The sequence below is a fragment of the Geotrypetes seraphini genome, chromosome 17 (assembly GCF_902459505.1).
Source record: "Geotrypetes seraphini chromosome 17, aGeoSer1.1, whole genome shotgun sequence".
In the NCBI taxonomy this organism is placed as follows: domain Eukaryota; kingdom Metazoa; phylum Chordata; class Amphibia; order Gymnophiona; family Dermophiidae; genus Geotrypetes; species Geotrypetes seraphini.
The window spans coordinates 40,110,036-40,130,851 of record NC_047100.1 but is presented as its reverse complement, the minus strand read 5'-3'; the positions used below and the strand labels follow the sequence as shown (position 1 = coordinate 40,130,851).

The following is a 20,816-nucleotide window of genomic DNA, read 5'->3' as shown; positions in this document are numbered from 1 at the left end:
CAGAGCTGCCCCTAATCAATAGTTTAGCGCGGTTTCATGAGGCAGCCTCGGGGCCTTTGATAGCCGGCCCGCTTCGATGATGCGATGTGGGCCGGCCTAGCAAAGGCCCCGAGGCTGCCTCATGAAACCGCGCTAAACTATTGATTAGGGGCAGCTCTGTGCCGAAGTTAAAAGCATACACAGCTGCCGCTGCTGGTCTGGAGGTGCGGAGACAAGGCAGGAGGCAAACGCTGTGGAAGGCAGGAGTCCCGGCGAAGGCAGGAGTCCCGGCACAGCGACTGCAACAGGAAGTTGCAAGTCAGCTGATGCCGGCCTTTCGTTGCGGCGGGGACCGAATCCTTCGCGGACCGGCAAGATTTTGTTTGCGGACCGGCGGTTGAAGAACTGTGCTCTACACTGTGTGCGCTGTGACGAGAAACTTGTGCGCTGCGAGGTAATATTTTGTGCGCCAGCGCACCCCAGCGCAGCTTAGCGGGAACACTGGTCAATCTAACATACACATCATCCTTCTGATTCTATAATTGGGTGCCCAAATTTCTGCATCACATATGTGCCTAATTGCACAGCACTTTTTCAGGAAAATGTACCCTACATGTGACAAGTAGGCAGCATAGTCTCACATATGGGTGACGTCATCCACGGAGCCCCGATGTGGACAGTTTCACAAGCAGACTTGCTTGAAGAACTTTTAGAAAGTTTACGATTGTCACACCGAGCATACGCGAGTACCTTCCCGCCTGACGTAGGGCGCATGTCTCCTCAGTTCAGATAGCAAGCTAAGAAGCCAACCAGGAGAGGTGGGTGGGTTGTGAGAATATCTGCCTGCTGTCCCCAGATAACACCTTACGGTAAGTAACTGTGCTTTATCCCAGGACAAGCAGGCAGCATATTCTCACATATGAGTGACCTCCAAGCTAAGTAGAATGGGATGGTGGGAAAGTTGGCAATTCAGGAGAATAAATTTAGTAAAACTGCCTGGCCAAACTGGCCATCCCGTCTGGAAAAAGAATCCAGACAGTAATGAGAGGTGAATGTATGAACCGAGGACCAAGTGGCAGCCTTGCAGATTTCCTCAATAGGAGTAGATCTGAGAAAAGCTACAGAATCCATCAAGGCTCTAACTTTGTGGGCTGTGACTCGACCCTGTAGATGAGCTGTTTCTCCAGGATGAGAATGAGGCTACGGAAAAAACACTTGCAGTACAATTGATTGAACATAAGAACATAAGAATTTGCCTCCGCTGGGTCAGACCAGAGGTCCATAGTGCCCAGCAGTCCGCAACCGCGGCGGCCCATCAGGTCCATGACCTGTCATGTTATCTTGATTTAGCCCTATAGCCCCCTTGTTTTTATCTATACTCTTTCCATACTCTTATCTACCCTTATCTGTATCCCTCAATCCCCCTATCCTTCAGGAATCCATCCAATCCCTCTTGATTGAGATTAAATTCTGTAACAACTTTTGGTAAGAGTTTTGGATGAGTTCGCAGTACCACCTTGTTGTGATGGAATACTATGAAAGGTGGGTCCGCTACTAAAGCTTGTAGCTCACTGACTCTGTGAGCAGACGTGAGAGCAATAAAGAAGGCCATTTTCCAAGTGAGATATTTTAGATGAGCCAAAGACATTGGTTCAAATGGAGGCTTCATCAACTTAGCAAGAACAACATTGAGATCCCAAAACACTGGAGGCGGTTTTAGAGAGGTGGTTTGACATTTAAAAGTCCTTTCATAAATCTGGAAACCACAGGATGTGCAGATAAAGATTTCCCCTCCAACGGCTGATGAAAAGCAGCAATTGCACTGAGATGGATTTTAATAGAGGCTGATTTGAGGCCAGATTGAGATAAATTAAGAAGGTAATCCAGAACTGAAGACAAGGAGGTAGACTGAGGCTCCTTGTGATGAAGATGGCACCAAGCAGAAAACTTAGTCCACTTTTGGTTGTAACATTGCCTGGTGGTAAGCATATAAAATGTCCTTTATCTGCCATCATCTACTATGTTACTATGTCCTTGACAGACTGAGAAAACTGCAGGTTTGAAGTTAAGTTGAGAGGTACCAAGCTGTCAGATGTAGAGACTATAGGTTGGGATGAAGAAGAGAACCATGACTTCTTCCCCCGAGGTCGAAGACTTGGCCATCAAGGATGGTTTAGTCAAGGCCGAGGTTGGAGTCGAGACCAAGGTCGAGGCCTTCACCATCGAGGAAGATTTACTCGAGGTCGAGGCGGAAGTGGACGGCTTGTCTGAGGTCAGATCCATGCTTCTGAATATTTTCTTTTGCTGCACCCTACGCTTAAGAGACCTCCTCTGAAGTGTAGCACAGTGAACGCATGACTTCGTGCAGTGGTCTGGTCCCAGACACTGAATACACCAATGATGGGGATCGGTGATGGAGATTGCATGTCGACACCGTGTACACTTCTTGAATCCTGTGAACGGATGGGACATTGAAATAAAGATGGCCGCAGCCAAACTGAAGTCCACGACTTTAGGCTGCGGAACAGGTCCTGTTGTTAAAGGTAAAATTTTATTTTATTTTTTGACGCAATTAACTCAATGACTCAGGGAAAAAAAATTAACGAAAGCTGCAGCAGAGAATGCAAATATAAAAATGAACTAGTTCGACGTTCGCGTAGAACCAAAAAGCGATGGCTTCTCAGCTCCATGGAAAAACTAGAACTTAGGAGATGCTGAGGAGATGCGGGCCTTAGGTCGGGTGGCAAGGCACTCGTGCATGCTCGGTGCGACAGTCGCAAACTTTCTAAAAGTTCTTCAAGCAAGTCTGCTTGAGAAGCTATCCGCATCGGGGCACCGTGGATAACGTCACCCGTATTTGATAATATGCTGCCTGCTTGTCCTGGGATAACATATTTACTGACATCCAATGGGAGATTACGGTTGATCCTCCATATGAGTTTGTTCTTAGGTCTGTCCTATATTTTTAGGGGTTCCCTTTCCATTTTTTTAAGTGGCTTTTTTTAAGCCACTGAAAACTCTTGTAAGCTTCTTCCTCTATAACAGGGATCTCAAAGTCCCTCCTTGAGGGCCGCAATCCAGTCGGGTTTTCAGGATTTCCCCAATGAATATGCATTGAAAGAAGTGCGTGCACATAGATCTCATGCATATTCATTGGGGAAATCCTGAAAACCCGACTGGATTGCAGCCCTCAAGGAGGAACTTTGAGACTCCTGCTCTATAATATTACCAAAATTGGACCCTTCCTCTCTGAGAACACTACTAAAACACTTATTCACACCCTCATCACCTTGTGCTTAGACTACTGCAACTCGCTAATCTCAGCTTAGCCATCTCGCTCCCCTCCAATCTGTCCAGAATTCAGCTGCATGACTCATATTCCGGGAGAGCCGCTATACTCATGTTACCCAACTCCTATAGTCCTACTAAGCTAACTGCTTTTGCTATATTCAGCCTACATGTCTCAACAACCCACCACACCAGAAATTCACACCACAAATGAACATGGTCACACACCCTCTGGTCAGACCACTACATATACACCTTGAAAATCAAGACATGACACAACCACAGAAAAGACCAGAATCTGTAGATGCTCAGATAAATGGTTTGATAACGAACTATTGCAACTCAAACGACAATGAAAGCGAATGGAGAAAAAACAACCAAGAACACACAAAAACAATCTGGAAAACACTTAAACATTACAAACAAAAGCTAAACAAAAAAAGAAAGGCATACTATACCAATCAGATAGGCATAGAAATCCAAGACAACAAAAAACATTTCAAACTACTAAAGGAACTCACAGACACCAAACCCTACCTGGCCACCAAAACCGCCCCGCCCCCCACAGCCAATCAATTGGCTGAATTCTTCAGAAACAAAATATCAACTGCCGGAAACACCTTCACCGGGACCCCAAACCACCTCAATGAAATCTCGATACCACCTAAAGAAAACGAGGCCTCCACAGCAGACATACTATTATAGAAGAATAAAGTTATTATTATTATTATTATTCAAGAAATTTGTCAAATGATCCAACCAAACTGTATCAACCATTCCCAGATCCCGATGCATACTATAGCTATCAACCTTGTAATCTCCCTGGGAATACCCAGGCTAATTTCTTGTTGTAAACCGCCTAGAACTGAAAGGTATTGGCGGGATAGAAGACATCAATGTAATGTAATGTAATCTTTTCTCCAAACTGAAAAGCCCTAGCCATATTAGCCTTTCCTTATAGGCTTTATTTTTAGATTCCTTATTGAAATTTTGCTATATCATACCACAGTTAAGCACAGTTACTTACCGTAACAGGTGTTATCCAGGGACAGCAGGCAGATATTCTTGACCGATGGGTGACGGCACCGACGGAGCCCCGGTACGGACAATTTTAGAGTGATTGCACTCTAAGAACTTGGAAAGTTCTGGTAGGCTGCACAGCGCACGCGCGAGTGCCTTCCCACCCGACAGAGGCGCGCGGTCCCCAGGTAGGATAAGCCAGCTAAGAAGCCAACCCGGGGAGGTGGGTGGGACGCAAGAATATCTGCCTGCTGTCCCTGGATAACACCTGTTACGGTAAGTAACTGTGCTTTATCCCAGGACAAGCAGGCAGCATATTCTTGACTGATGGGTGACCTCCAAGCTAACAAAAAGAGGGATGGAAGGAAGGTTGGCCATTAGGAAAACAAATTTTGCAAAACAGATTGGCCGAAGTGTCCATCCCGTCTGGAGAATGCATCCAGACAATAATGAGATGTAAAAGTATGAACTGAGGACCAAGTAGCAGCCTTGCAGATTTCCTCAATAGGAGTGGAACGGAGGAAAGCAACAGATGCTGCCATCGCTCGGACTCTATGGGCCGTGACAGAACCTTCCAGTGTCAGTCCGGTCTGAGCATAACAGAATGAAATGCACGCTGCCAGCCAATTAGACAACGTACGTTTAGAAACAGGACGTCCCAATTTATTCGGATCAAAGGACAGAAAGAGTTGGGGAACTGATCTGTGTGGTTTCGTACGCTCTAGATAGTAAGCTAGAGCCCTCTTACAATCCAAAGTATGCAGAGCCTGTTTCCCAGAATGAGAGTGAGGTTTCGGAAAGAAGACAGGCAGAACAATGGATTGGTTGAGATGGAATTCAGAGACAACCTTAGGGAGAAACTTTGGATGTGTACGCAGAACCATCTTGTCATGATGAAAGACCGTAAAAGGTGGATCTGCAACTAGTGCATGTAGCTCACTGACCCTCCTGGCAGAGGTAAGGGCAATAAGGAAAAGTACCTTCCAAGTGAGAAACTTGAAAGGAGTGGTAGCCAAAGGTTCAAATGGAGGCTTCATTAAGGCGGAAAGAACCACATTGAGATCCCAGATAACAGGAGGGGCTTTAAGAGGTGGTTTCACATTGAAAAGACCCCGCATGAACCTGGACACCAGGGGATGAGCTGAGAGAAGCTTTCCATGGACCGGCTCATGAAAAGCAGCAATGGCACTGACGTGGACTCTGATGGAAGAAGACTTGAGGCCAGATTCAGACAAAGAAAGCAAATAATCCAACAATGTCTCCACTGCCAGGGAAGTGGGATCAAGATGATGAAGAAGACACCAGGAAGAAAATTGTGTCCACTTCTGATGGTAACATTGCAGAGTGGCCGGTTTCCTGGAGGCATCTAGAATGGAACGAACGGGCTGAGACAAAAGAGTATCATGAGAGGTCAGCCCGAGAGATACCAAGCTGTCAGGTGCAGAGACTGGAGGTTGGGATGTAGAAGGGTCTCCTGATGCTGTGTAAGCAGAGAAGGAAACAGTGGAAGAAGAAAAGGTTCCCTGGAACTGAGTTGAAGTAGAAGGGAGAACCAATGTTGCCTGGGCCAACTCGGAGCAATCAGAATCATGGTGGCTCGTTCACTCTTGAGTTTGAACAAGGTTCTCAACATGAGAGGCAGAGGAGGGAAAGCATACAGGAACAATGGACCAGTCGAGGAGAAATGCATCCGCTGCCAGACGGTGAGGAGAGTAGAGTCTGGAGCAGAAAAGGGGAAGCTGGTGATTGTGAGGAGCTGCAAAGAGGTCGATCTGAGGAGTGCCCCATTGAGCGAAGATAGACTGTAGAGTGAAAGGATCGAGTGTCCACTCGTGAGGCTGGAGAATTCTGCTGAGCTTGTCCGCTAAGGAATTCTTTTCTCCCTGAATGTAGATAGCTTTCAGGAATAAATGGTGATTTATGGCCCAAGTCCAGATCTTCTGGGCTTCCTGGCACAAGAGGCGAGAGCCTGTCCCACCCTGCTTGTTGATGTAGTACATCGCAACTTGATTGTCTGTGCACAGAAGGAGAACTTGAGGAAAGAGAAGATGTTGGAAAGGCCTTGAGGGCATAGAACATTGCTCTGAGTTCCAGGAAATTGATGTGATGCTTCTTTTCCTGGGCTGTCCAAAGGCCTTGAGTTTGGAATTCGTTCAAATGAGCTCCCCAGGCATAAGGGGAGGCATCGGTGGTGATGACTAGTTGATGAGGAGATAGATGGAGCAGAAGACCTCTGGATAGATTTGAGGATATCAACCACCATTGTAGAGACTGACGAAGAGATGATGTGACAGATATGTGACGTGAGCAAGGATCCATCGCTTGGGACCACTGGGTAGCTAGGGTCCATTGAGGAGTGCGCAGGTGAAGACGTGCGAAGGGTGTGACATGAACTGTGGAGGCCATGTGACCCAAGAGTATCATCATTTGCTTGGCAGAGATGGAAAGTTGTAGAAGCACCTGCTGACACAGAGATTGAAGCGTTTGAAGACGGTTGGATGGCAGGAACGCTCTCATGAGGACTGTGTCCAAGACAGCTCCGATGAATTGAAGTCTCTGAGTGGGGATGAGATGAGATTTGGGTAGATTGATCTCGAACCCGAAAAGTTGAAGAAACCTGATGGTTTGTTTGGTGGCCAGGAGAACAGTCTGAGATGAATTGGCCTTGATTAACCAGTCGTCCAGGTAAGGAAAGACCTGAAGGTGGTGAGATCGTAGAAAGGCAGCCACCACAATCAGACATTTGGTGAACACTCTTGGAGAGGAGGCAAGACCGAAGGGCAGCACCTTGTATTGGTAATGACAACGATTGATCATGAAGCGTAGGTACTGTCTGGAGTCCAGATTGACCGGTATATGAGTGTATGCTTCTTTGAGATCGAGGGAACATAGCCAGTCGCCTTGATTGAGAAGAGGGTAAAGAGTGGCCAGAGAAAGCATTTTGAATTTCTCCTTGACTAAGCATTTGTTTAGATCGCGAAGATCTAGAATGGGTCTTAGATCTCCTCTTTTTGGGGACTAGAAAATAACGGGAGTAGAATCCCTGGCCTCTCTGATCTAGAGGAACTTCCTCTATAGCGTTCAGAAGGAGGAGGGATTGAACCTCTTGAAGAAGGAGGGAAGACCGAGGAGTATTGAAAGCAGACTCTCTTGGCAGACTTTGGGCAGGAGGTGACTGAAAGTTGAGAGAGTAGCCGTGTCGGATGATGTTGAGGACCCACAGGTCCGAGGTGATGATTTCCCAACGGCTTATGAAATGTATAAGGCGTCCTCCTATGGGCTGTGGAAGATGAGTAGAAGGAGGAAGATTGGCTATGTCCAGGAGAACCAAGTCAAAAGGGTTGAGTAGGTTTTTGTGAAGGAGGAGGTTTCACCTGCTGCTGTTGCTGAGCCTGTCTAGCAGCTGGTCTTTGTTGTCTCTGACGTCTAGGTTGTTGTGTAGACTTTGGCAGAGGACGAGCCACAAATCTTCGATGGTAGGCCGAGTGCTGACGAAAAGGCCTGGTAGGTGGAGTTGCTTTCTTAGTTTTAAGAAGAGTGTCCCACCGAGTTTCATGAGCCGAGAGCTTTTGAGTAGTGGAATCCATGGAATCTCCAAACAGCTCATCCCCCAAACAAGGTGCGTTGGCTAGCCGGTCCTGATGATTGACATCAAGTTCGGAAACTCGAAGCCAGGCTAGCCGTCGCATGGCTATTGGCATAGCTGTGGCTCTGGAGGTCAGTTCAAAAGTGTCATAGATTGATCTGACCATGAACTTACGAAGCTGCAAAAGAGAGGAACAAGTTTGGTGAAAAACAGATTTCTTCCGGTGTCCATGGATTTACCCTTTCTGCCAGGAGGGACTGAGGCGTACACACTAGCCCCCTTAGACTTTTTGAGTGTGGACTCAACTAAAAGGGACTCATGAGGTAGTTGGGGCTTGTCAAACCCAGGAATGGGAATGACTTTATACAAAGAGTCCAATTTGCGGGGAGCTCCAGGTATAGTTAAAGGGGATTCTAAATTTTTATAAAAGGTCTCTCTCAAGATATCATGGAGAGGTAACTTAAGATATTCCTTTGGAGGTTGGTCAAAATCCAATGCATCTAGAAAAGCTTTGGATTTCTTTGACTCAGCCTCCAAGGGGATGGAGAGAGAATCACACATTTCCTTCAAAAAGGAAGAAAAAGAGGACACATCTGGTCTAGAGGAAGGTCCCAAAGCAGAAGGGTCCTCATCACCAGAGGAGCATTCCCCTTCAGAAAGGAGAGGATCCTCTGAATCACCCCACAAATCAGGATCTCGAACTTGAAAACTCCGGTCCCGAGATTCTGGTGTGGAGGGTTCTAGGTGACGAGATTTGCGAAGCGATTTCCCTGACCTGATCGACTCGGTACCGGGAGATGTCACTGGATGCACCGGAGCCGAAGTCTGTACAGCCTGATGGTGAGCTCTCGGCTCTGGTGCAAGAACCGGCATGGAGACCGAGGAAAGCAGATTGTACCGGTACCGAAAAAGTGGAAGCGGATAAAATAGGGCGTTCCACTGTCGGTACCGGTGGCTCAGACCGGACCAGGACCGGAAGGCTCGGTGCCAAGAGTGAAGGAAGAAGGTGCTGCAACTGTTCTTTAAGCTGCACTTGCAGAACAGCAGCTATACGTTTTTCGAGTGAGGGCACCGGTACCGCCTTTTTCTTCTGCGGTACCTGCGGTGCTTCTCTACGCCCCGAGGATGAGGAACCCGATGTCGAGGGGCTCACCTCTATTGGGGCGGAGCGCTTCCGTGGGCGCCTCGAGGTCGGCAGGATTGGGCTCGCTGCCACCGAGACCGGAGGACGCTCCAACGGGGAAGGCTTCTTAGCCGGCTTACCTGAAGGAGTCGACGCCGATGCGGTATCGCGTGGCGTCGATGAGGTGGGTGCCGACTGCGCCAGAGCCGATGTCGGTGCCGTAGAGTCAGACATTTCGGCACCAAAAAGCAATCTCTGTTGGATTTGACGATTTTTTAGAGTTCGCTTTTTTAAAGTCGCACAGCGGGTGCAGGTAGACGCTCGATGGTCGGGACCAAGACACTGTAGACACCAATTATGTGGGTCGGTGAGTGAAATTGGTCGTGCACACCGCTGGCACTTCTTGAACCTGGGTTGAGGGGGCATGAATGTAAAAACGGCTTCAGCCAAATCGAAGGCTGAGGCCTCGATGGTGGCAAAAGGCCCCGCCGGGGCGAATTTGAAAAAAGAAGGAAAAAACAAATGTTTTTTTTTTTTTTTTTAAGAAAAGAAAATAAAGAAAAAAGGAAGGAAACAATATTTCCTTCACGAATTTACGCGAGCGGGAAGAATCAAAAAGATTTTCTCACAACGGCCGTTGAGAGAAACGCGTCTTCTTAGCTCCGCGGAAACTAAGAAACTGGGGACCGCGCGCCTCTGTCGGGCGGGAAGGCACTCGCGCGTGCGCGGTGCGGCCTACCAGAACTTTCCAAGTTCTTAGAGTGCAATCACTCTAAAATTGTCGGTGCCGTCACCCATCAGTCAAGAATATGCTGCCTGCTTGTCCTGGGATAATGCTTGTTCTCCTTGTGAGTGGTTCTAAAAGGTTTGTATATCAGGCAAGTAAAATTACACAAAGAACTAACCTCTGATAATTTAATGATCTCTCCTGAGCTCAGACACAGTTTTTTATTATCATCTAGTACTGTGTTCATATTCTCAATCCAGACTGCATCAACAGGCCCATCGAACATGTACCATTTCTTATCCGGTTCTGTGGCCACAGCACCTGCACGAATTAGTGATGAAAGAATCCCATCTGTCCTAAAATCATGAATCAGATAAAGAAAGAACAGCTCAAAGAAATATCCTGCTTACTTTGGAAGTTTATTACAATACAACAAAAAATCTTAAAATTATCTTGAACCAGCATACACCCTTGTAGTAGGACTTCCCTAAACTGTTTTATTGCTCCCTTCCCCCAGTTAGGCAAATTTAGACTATTCACAATAAATGTGCATGCAACACATTTTTTTATACTGGGGATAAGAACATAATACAGTATATGACATTTTGGGTCAGACCATAAGTCCAGCAAACCCAACTTCCTATCCCTTTTTAATCCTCAATTGCAAAGCAAACCTGAATTATCTAGGTAATTGTCAGATTAAGTAGAAGTAATGACAACATTTATTTATAACAACTTTTAAAATACAGGATATATAAATGAGGTTGGCAACTGAAGCCAGATTCACCGGACAAGGTTGATCCAGTCCTAGATTTATCCCATTGGAAGTAGGGGCTTATAGTTTTATAGGACTGGATCAGCACTGTCAGGTGAATATAGATTCAGTTGGCAACTCTACCAATGACAAAATGTACAAAAGATCGCATGAAGTCCCTTAAGTATGCAATGCCATAAAATTAGATTTTTTTGCATGAAAACATTAGTTTTATTCTATAGCATTTAGCTATTTGGAGTACAGGCAGACCCCGTTTTATGAACATTTGACTTACGTCGGACTCGGACTTATGAACGGGGGTCCTGCTCTATCTCCTGTGTACCAACGCACCCCTGTCCTAACACAACCCTCTCTCTCCCTCCCTCCATTCTGTGCCCCAAGTACGTGCCTCCTTCCAGCAGGTGTTTATCTTCTGACCGGCTCCCTCCTCCTTTCAGCCACAGTAGTTTCTTTGCACAAAGCTGCAGGCAGTGGCTCCTACATACATCCTGCAGCTGAGCCAAAAGCCTTCCCTCTGACATGGGAAGACTTTCACCTCAGCTGCGGAAGGCGCGTAGGAGCTGCTGCCGGATGCTTTGTGCAGAGAAGCGACTGCGGTTGGAAGGAGGAGAGACCTGGCCAGAAAGTAAACACCTGCTGGAGGGAGGCACATACTTGGGACACAGAATGGAGAGAGAGAGAGAGAGAGAGGTGGGGGGGGGGGGCGCGTTGGGACACAGGAGGGAGAGGGGCAAGTTGGGACTCGCGAGGAAGCACAAACTTCGGACAAAGGAAGGAAGGAGGGTGCATGAACTTGGGACACAGAATGGAGGGAGGGAGGGGAGCATGAGCCATAGGATGGAAGAATGGAGGGAGTGAGAGAAAGATACTGAGATGGGGGAGAGAATAGAAAGGGTAAATTTGGTATCAGAGAGAGGGAAAGAGAGATGGTGCACATGGGGAGATGAAGAAAGCGCAGAAGTGTTGCACATAAGAGGGAGAGAGAATTATTGGACATGGTAGTGGGAGAGGAATGAGGTAGAGATGAATGGGGAAGAAAGAAATGAGAGAGAGTAATGTTGGATAATGTGGTGGTGAGAGAACAGTGGGATGGATGGAAAGGGATGCAAGAGGGGCTTTAAGGAGGTGGAGAAGGTGTGAAGACTACTAGGATCAGAGTTAAATACAAATTCAATTTAAGAACGGTTTAAAAAAACGGAACCCTTTCTTAACCCAAGGACTGCCTATATTTAAATACTCTGGATCTCTCCTATGCAAAACATTCAGTGGAGAGGAATGAGTGGAGGAAGGCCTGGAATAGTTTTTCTCTGCTCTTCCTACTCCTTCCCTTCCTGTTCCTTGGAAGATGCAGGAGGGGAAGGGAAATGACAGGAAAGGAGAAGCTGGATTAGGAAGAAATCTTGCTCCTTCTTGCTTAGGGTTACCAGATATCTGGATATACCTGGACAAATCCTCTTTTTAGAGGACTGTCTGGGTGTCCAGATGAATTTTGAAAACCCGGCAGTTTGTCTGCCAGAGCTCAGGGCCGCGTCTGCATGCGCGGATGTGACACAATGATGTCACAAGCATTGCTGCATAGTTGCACCTTTACTGTAATAAAATGCGATATAATGTAACTTCATTTCACATTATTAGACTGCCTGTCAATACAATACAAAAATAACTTATTGGTTAAGGGGCCCTTTATCGACCTGAAAGAAGGAAACTAGTTTGCTGTTTACCATTCATGAGTCAGGAGATCAAATTCCCCATATAACTGTCCCATGGTGATGGATTTAGGGTTCAAGATGTAGAAGTTCACTGCTTCATATGTCCCACCACTGACAGATGGTTTGCCCTTCAGAGCTGTAAGGGCACCTGCCAGTATCTTGTAACACTGAGGAAATATGAACACAAGTAAGGTACATGTATTCCACAAAGGCAGAGGAATATAAACATGAGAATTATGATAAGAAAGTGATAATCACGGCAATAGGTAAAAGCATTATTGGCCCAGAGAAAGTTAAATGAAGCAGCAAGGCTAGACTGGGAAAGTATACATAGTGAGATAAGATGAGAAAAAGGAGAAGAAGAAATAGTCAGAAGACAGAAAAACAGGTAAATAAATCCATGGATATAAATATACGCCCCTCCCCAATCCTGTGTAACTAGTCCTTGCAGTTTTTGCAGATAGTTTCCTTTAGAAAACCTGCAGCGAAGTCATCCATGGCAGAAACGATATAAGTAAGTGTCTCTTATCTGTACCCTTCACCTCTACTGCAAAATCCACACACTGCCCCTTCTGCCAACTACCCGAGTCAGTACATCTCTGGCAGTATTCAAATCTCGGCTAAAAATCCACTTTTTCGAGGCTGCTTTTAACTCCTAACTCTCACTCACTTGTAAAGTACCCATGTCTGTTTTATCATTCCCTCTGTGAGAAATTATCTAACCCTTATTTGTCCTGTTTGTCTGTTTTAATTAGATTGTAAACTCTAACGAGCAGGGATTGTCTCTTACATGTTTAATGTATAGCACTGAGTACGTCTAGCAGCACTATAGAAATGATAAGTAGTAATAATAATAATAATATATGGCCTGCAATTCCCCTCTCTAGACTCAATTATTGCATGGTACTTTTATCTGCAGCCCTATATTTAAGCCATGCAGCAAGATCCATGTAGATCAAAATTGTCCCCTACATATAATTTATACCTGATCCGATACAGAATAAAGGAGCAGGATTTTAAAACTTTTTGTTATTATTAGTATGCATGGCTTTATGCGTTATTAATTTTACATACTCAGAGGGCTGTTTACTAAAACTTATAGCGTGCTAAATGCTAAGAAACCCATTTTATACCTATGGGTTTCTTAGCACTTAATGCGTTCTAAGCTTTAGTAAAAGGACCCCTTAGTGACCTAATAAAAATGTTTATTTCCATCTGCTAATACTACTATAAGTACATGTAAGGTGAAGCTTTTTGGGCAATTAAGAAAGAAGTTAAACAGTTTTTGTTTAATTAATTAGCAAACACAAGACTTTTTCCTGTGCTAAGCCTACACTTATTGCAGCAGTATATCCAGTGGCATTCCAAGAGGTAGCAAGGGGGTAGTCCGCCCTGGGTGCAGCCCATAGGGGGATGCTTCCAGGGCCGGCATATTCCCTTTCCTGCAGTAGTAGCCCCAACTGCAGCCTTCACAACTCACTGCTCTGTCAGAATCAGGCCTTCCTCTCTCCTGGGTCCTGTCTTTGTGGACGTTGGAAGTAGGCAAGACCAGCAGAGAGGAAGGCCCAGAGAAGATCTGGGAAAATATAGACTGGCGAGTATAACATCAGTGCCGGGCAAAACAATAGAGATTATTATAAAGAACAAAATGACAGAACATATACAGAAGCATATTAACATATGAATTGCTGCTGCTGGATCAGACCAGTGCTCTAAAATAAGTCCAGCCTCACCTGTGTACATCCCAGTTTAGCAGGAACTTGTCCAGCTTAATCTTGAAACTCTGGAGGGTGTTTTCCCCTACAACAGACTCCAGAAAAGCATTCCAGCTCTCCACCACTCTCTGGGTGAAGAACAACTTCCTTACGTTTGTACAGAATCTATTCCCTTTCAACTTTAGAGAGTGCCTTCTTGTTCTCCCTACCTTAGAGAGGGTGAACAATCTGTCTTTATCTACTAAGTCTATTCCCTTCAGTATTTTGAATGTTTCGATCATGTCTTCTCTCAGTCTCCTCTTTTCAAGGGAGAAGAGGCCCAGTTTCTCCAATCTCTCATTGTACGGCAACTCCTCCAGCCCCTTAACCATTTTAGTCGCTATTCTCTAGACCCTTTCAAGTAGTACCGTATCCTTCTTCATGTACTGCGACCAGTGCTGTACATAGTACTCCAGATGAGGGCGCACCATGGCCCGGTACAGCGGCATGATAACCTTCTCTGATCTGTTCGTGATCCCCTTCTTTATCATCATTCCTAGCATTCTTTATTCGCCCTTTTTGCTTCCACAAATGCGTAACATTCGCCACCTTCCAGTCTTCCGGAATCTTTCCCGATTTGATCGATAGATTGGCTATTAGTTGAAGCATTTTAGCTATAGTCCCTTTCAGTTCTTTGATGACCTTCGGATGGATGCCATCTGGTCCTGGGGATTTATCGCTCTTAAGCCTATCGATCTGCCTGCATACCTCTTCTAGACTGACCGTCAACCCTGTCAGTTTCCCGTCTTTGTTTCCAGCATATAGCCTGATGGGTTCCAGTATGCTGTGTATATCCTCTTTGGCAAATGCAGACGCAAAAAATGTGTTCAGTTTGTCTGCGATTTCTTTATCTTCCTTTAGCACTCCCTTTATTCCATGGTTATCCAACAGTCCCATCACTTCCTTCATGGGTCGTTTCCTCTTAATATATCGAAAGAACAGCTTGAAGTTTTTTGCCACCTTCTCCCTTCATTTATAAGTTTCCAGCCTCTTTTTTTGACAGAATTTTTAAAAATATGACCACAGACTTCCCCACCAGAATTAAAAATTGTATCTATCAAACATTCCCGCAAAAATTCAACTTTGTGCTACCAATGAACTTTCCCATCAAAATTCAAATTCATGACCAACAGACCTCCATGTTCTCACAGCATACCCTGAAGAAAGTTCTACCCTGAAACATCGGTTCTACCTACCCAGACGCGGTGAGAACCAGACAACAGCAATCACGACGCCAGCTTCGGAAGCTTAAGGGAGAATTTACTGATTTGCTCAAGGTTACAAGGGAGCAATTCTATAATTAAGCACCATGAGGGTAGATTGTAAGAACCTATTTCATAATGGAAACAAGGTTCCATTATAGAACACTAATGTAATCTGTGCCTAATATTTCGGTGCCCCCACATCAACAGAGCTTTAAGTTACATGCATACTCCTACCCTATGTAAGCTCCCTTTACCCACTTAACTTATATAGCATGTATTTGCATTTGCAGAATAGAATTTAGGCAGCATGCTGGCATATGTATGCATAACTGTGCACATACAAGCATTGTGACTGGGTAAGACCTGGACTGGAGTCCTGACCTGGGTCATCGAAGCCTCAGCTGAGTGGTTGAATGAGGCATGTAGGGGTAGAGGGGTGTCTGCATCAAAATGAAAAGGTCCAGTACAGGTGTTAAGTGTGAATTTTAATATGACTTTATTTTCTGGTTTTATATTGTAGTGCAATTCCAAAAACATACAAACAAAAAAATTGATTGGTGACTAAAAACAGCCTGTTAGCCCATCATGCTTATTCACCATTAAAGTTCAATAAAATAAAAAATAACTTTTCAATTTCCAGTCCTGGAATCTGCAACCTGCTTGCACTACTTGGACAGGTTCCCAACAGTTCTCCTGTGATTATGAAAATTCTGAAGCAGTTATTCTTATAATTCTTTATTCATTTTTTCATCTTTCAACAAGTGTACAATACACATATCAACAATTAACAAATTATTCTTAACTCTTCTGTGACAATTACATCGGGTATGTTCATCTTCCCTACCCCAAGGGCCTGTCGCTACAAAACTTTTTTGGACAGGACATTAGAATATCAGGCGAGGAAGGTGAACTCCTGGATGAGTTCTTTGATTGCCCAAGCTTATTCTTATCTTACATTTAGGAAATTATTGAAAACTCACCTATTTGATAAACAAGAATGTTGATTCTTAATTGCATATTTATTTATTTTTTTTAAATTTTTAAATTTATTAATTTTCCATTCTTACAGCAATTCACATATAATTAATTATTACATAACATTTGTAATTACAATCAATACATCATATCATAAATAATAAATCCCTCCCCTTTTTTCAATTCTTATTTCCAAAAATTATTAATATTGCTATTAATATTGACAGGAGTCGCCATGCAACAAATAACTCCAAATTGGAAGGACTATACCAAATTAAATTATACATTCTGGTGGAACTCTGTCTGTCATATATACAAAATGGAAAAAGTAATAGCGTTACAACAAGGGAATCTTCATAATTTTAAGAAAATATGGCAACCATTGACTAATTATTCTACTGATCAGATTTCTTAGCACATTGGTAGTAGATATATAGGATTGGGGAGGGATTTGTATAATTTTTTTTTAATTGCATATTTACAATGGTTTTATTAGGATATGTTTTTTTTAATTATACCTTTTAACTGATGTTGTATTTATTGTAGCTGTGTGGTTTTGAAATTGTATTTTTACTGAAATGTCTCAGTTCTTTTGTTGTGAACCGCCTAGAACTGTTGGTGGGGCGGTATACAAGAAAACAAATTATCATCATCATAAGCAGTAATTCCTGGTCCTTCTGGTATTCTTAATTCAATCAGAGGCAGCAAGTCTTAACTCTTCTGGGGAGCCAAAATTAACCTACTACTCGAGACTGAGGAAGACTGGATTAGTAGAGGAGATGCTATGCTGATATACATGTTTGATCTCAGTCTCCACCTGCTGGTAGCAGTGAGGTATAATACCCATCCATAAGGAACTATACCGGTCTCTCAAGTGATACAGAATGTGGTGTATATACAAAGTTAGGACTTCATTTCCTTTTTACCTTTGTTTTCCCAGAGCCTGTTGGTCCCACCAGCATGAGGCCATGCCGTACTATAGTGGTTTCATAAAGCTGGATACACTTTGTTATAAATCCTGAAAAAAAAAACAGTGCTCATAAAGCAGAGTGATTGAGAATCTCCATTCATAAATCTGTTGCTCAGAGGAAGTGGTCATTATAATTCCTCTGGGACCAAAAAGCCCTTTCTATTCCATTGAAAGAATGTATCTTAAAATGAAGTCCCCGTAAGTCACTTCAGTGCTGCTTTAATGATAACAATGTAGTAGAACAACACTATATTTGGCTCCTAAACATATTTGGTATAACAGACAGTTGCCTATGTTGTCTCTATTTCAATTGGGACCTGCACATGTATCATGTAAAAGTAAATGCTATGGGGCTATTTTCAAAAAAGAAAGATGGCCAAAAAGCAGCATAAAGTGGCTCGTGGCCATTTTTCTCATCAAAACATCCAAGTGCTGATTTTTGATGCTGACTTTGTGGACGTCTTGCTAGGCTTCTTAGCCACTGTGTGTCTAGAATCGGAGCAGGTGTGTTATGGGCATGCTTTGGGTGTGCTTAGTGGTGATAACATTATATAACAATTTTTTTTTGTTCCTGGATTATAAGGAGCTCATAATAGAAACAAAAATACATCTAAAAACCCGCCTAAATCGGCACTTGGATGATCAAAAAGACAGGTCCGTCCAAGTGCCAATAACTGAAACGGGTTTTAGACGTATCTAAGCAACTTCGGCCTCTTCACTGCTGCTGTTCGCCCAAAGCTGAAAGGGGTGTTTTAGGAGGAATGGTGAGGGCGGGATTTGAGCGGGACGTGGGCTGACCTAGACTTAGTCGTACTGCAAGTATAACCGAAAGTTTAACGAGACTGCCTAGCTGGAACTTATACATAGTCACTTAAGCAATCTAAAAACAGGTCTAAGTGCCCTCCCCCCGCAATAAAAATCGGAAAAACGTACATACCTGCCTCCAGAACATCAGCACCTGGCATTGGAAAGCCTAGTAGAGCAGCACACAGGGTCTTAAATAGCCTGGGGGTGGGCTGGTGAGAGGAAGACCCAAGCCCATAAGCCACTCTAACCACAGCATTCATGGTGGAACATGTGCACCCATCAAAACCTCCCAAAACCCTACTGTACTGCCATATAGGTGCTACCTGCAGCCATAAGGGCTATTGGGGTTGTAGACAGGTGAGTAAAGTGGGTTTTGGGGGGGCTCACCATGACTTACAAGGGAGTTGTGGTGAGATGTTTATGTGGCACCTTTTATGAAGTTCACAGCAGTGCTCTGTAAGGTGCCCCACTACTCTGTTGCCATGTCTGGGTCTGGGTGGCCAGTCCATCACTTTGCTGACCCCTCCCACATCTAAAAAGGTCTTGTTCTAGGCATTTTGGACTTGAATAAATTTTTGGACGAGAATGGGGTATAAAGATAGACGACTTGGTGGTCTGGATAATCAAACGGTTGGACGTAGAAGTAGACGATTTTCATTAAAAAAATATTTTGGACGTATTTTTTGAGAATGGACTTTAGACACTGATGACTTTGGGTGACTAGCGTTCTAGGTCCAAAACGGACTTGGATGTATTTTTTTTTTTTAAATGTATTTTTTTTATTATGTGTTCTTTCTTAATTGCCTATGCCACAAAAGTATAGAAAATGGCTATCATTCCTCTCAAACTTTACTTTTGTGACCAGGACATTGATATTTTGAAATTTATCTTTTTTTGCAGAACATTCTTGAGTAATCTTAGAGCCCATTTACTAACCCAAGAATTTGGGAGAAACCCATTGATCACTCAAGCAACTGCTACTTCTGCATGATGGATCTTTCCAAATATCAAACTTTCAAGCATGTATCTGCAATAACATATCTGGATATTCCTTCATCCATCACCCTGGTGCTTCATTGCCCTGAGCTCCCTATACTCACTGCCTCTGAGAGAGAGCAGCTGTGTTCAAAAGAGAGCAGCAAGACAGAAAATGAGGGAGATGTCGTAGATCCAGTTTACGTTATCAGTGGTTCAGTTGATGAGAGAAACCTATACTATCCAAACCAAAAGAGACCTCAACAACTTGATCAGAGATCTTGGTCTCACAAAGTCCAATGCCAAACTAGTCTCAAGCAGTGGAACTTGATGGATGAAAGTGTGCAAGTCACAGATCAGAGAAAGCATCACCAAGCTTTTTCACGTACTTCACCCATCAAAATAAGCCACAATGTCTTCACCCATCTGCTTCTGCCACAATGTCTATCTGAGGCAACTGGAATTGCCTGTAACCAGAAAGAGTGGTGTCTCTTCATCGACAGTTCATCCAGGAGCATGAAAGTCATGCTGCTCCATAGAGGGAACAAGTACCTGCCTCTTCCAATGGCTCACTCAGTGCACTCAGAGAGGATTACAATAGCATCAATGAGTATGTCTGGGAGGTCATAGGGGATGTCAAAAAGCACAGTTACTTACCGTAACAGGTGTTATCCAGGGACAGCAGTCAGATATTCTTGACTGATGGGTGACGGCACCGACGGAGCCCCGGTACGGACACTTTTAGAGTGATTGCACTCTAAGAACTTGGAAAGTTCTGGTAGGCCGCACCGCGCACGCGCGAGTGCCTTCCCGCCCGACAGAGGCGCGCGGTCCCCAGTTATGATAAGCCAGCTAAGAAGCCAACCCGGGGAGGTGGGTGGGACGCAAGAATATCTGCCTGCTGTCCCTGGATAACACCTGTTACGGTAAGTAACTGTGCTTTATCCCAGGACAAGCAGGCAGCTATTCTTGACTGATGGGTGACCTCCAAGCTAACAAAAAGAGGGATGGAGGGAAGGTTGGCCATTAGGAAAACAAATTTTGCAAAACAGATTGGCCGAAGTGTCCATCCCGTCTGGAAAATGCGTCCAGACAATAATGAGATGTAAAAGTATGAACTGAGGACCAAGTGGCAGCCTTGCAGATTTCCTCAATGGGCGTGGACCGGAGGAAAGCAACAGACGCTGCCATAGCTCGGACTTTATGGGCTGTTACCGAACCTTCCAGTGTCAGTCCGGTCTGAGCATAACAGAATGAAATGCACGCTGCCAGCCAATTAGACAACGTACGTTTAGAAACAGGACGTCCTAATTTATTCGGATCAAAAGACAGAAATAGCTGAGGAGCTGATCTGTGGGGTTTTGTGCGCTCAAGATAGTAAGCAAGAGCCCTCTTACAGTCCAAAGTATGCAGAGCCTGTTCTCCAGAATGAGTGTGAGGTTTCGGAAAGAAGACAGGCAGAACAATGGATTGGTTGAGATGGAATTCAGAGACAACCTTAGGGAGAAACTTTGGATGAGTACGCAGAACCACCTTGTCGTGATGAAAGACCGTAAAAGGTGGATCTGCAACTAGTGCATGTAGCTCACTGACCCTCCTGGCAGAGGTGAGGGCGATGAGAAAAAGTACCTTCCAAGTGAGAAACTTGAAAGTGGCAGTAGCCAAAGGTTCAAATGGAGGCTTCATTAAGACGGAAAGAACCACATTAAGATCCCAGATAACAGGAGGTGTTTTAAGCGGTGGTTTAACATTGAAAAGACCCCGCATGAACCTGGACACCAGGGGATGAGCTGAGAGGAGCTTTCCATGGACTGGCTCATGAAATGCCGCAATAGCACTTAAGTGGACTCTGACAGAAGAAGACTTGAGGCCAGAGTCAGACAAAGAAAGGAGATAATCCAATAAAGTTTCCACTGCAAGGGA

General features: G+C 44.5%; 1 protein-coding gene across 6 annotated transcripts in view; it reads right to left on the bottom strand.

Moving 5' to 3' along the window:
• The window catches only part of DNAH1 (dynein axonemal heavy chain 1), an 813,109-nt gene that overhangs the window by 314,605 nt on the left and 477,688 nt on the right, over window positions 1-20,816 (bottom strand). For all 6 annotated transcript variants that reach the window (XM_033926650.1, XM_033926656.1, XM_033926654.1 and 3 more), the window contains 3 exons: window positions 17,068-17,159; window positions 12,220-12,374; window positions 9,902-10,079 (listed from right to left, as the gene is read on the bottom strand). In XM_033926650.1, coding sequence (XP_033782541.1) covers window positions 9,902-10,079; window positions 12,220-12,374; window positions 17,068-17,159 — 425 coding nt within the window. The remainder of the gene's footprint in view (window positions 1-9,901; window positions 10,080-12,219; window positions 12,375-17,067; window positions 17,160-20,816) is intronic.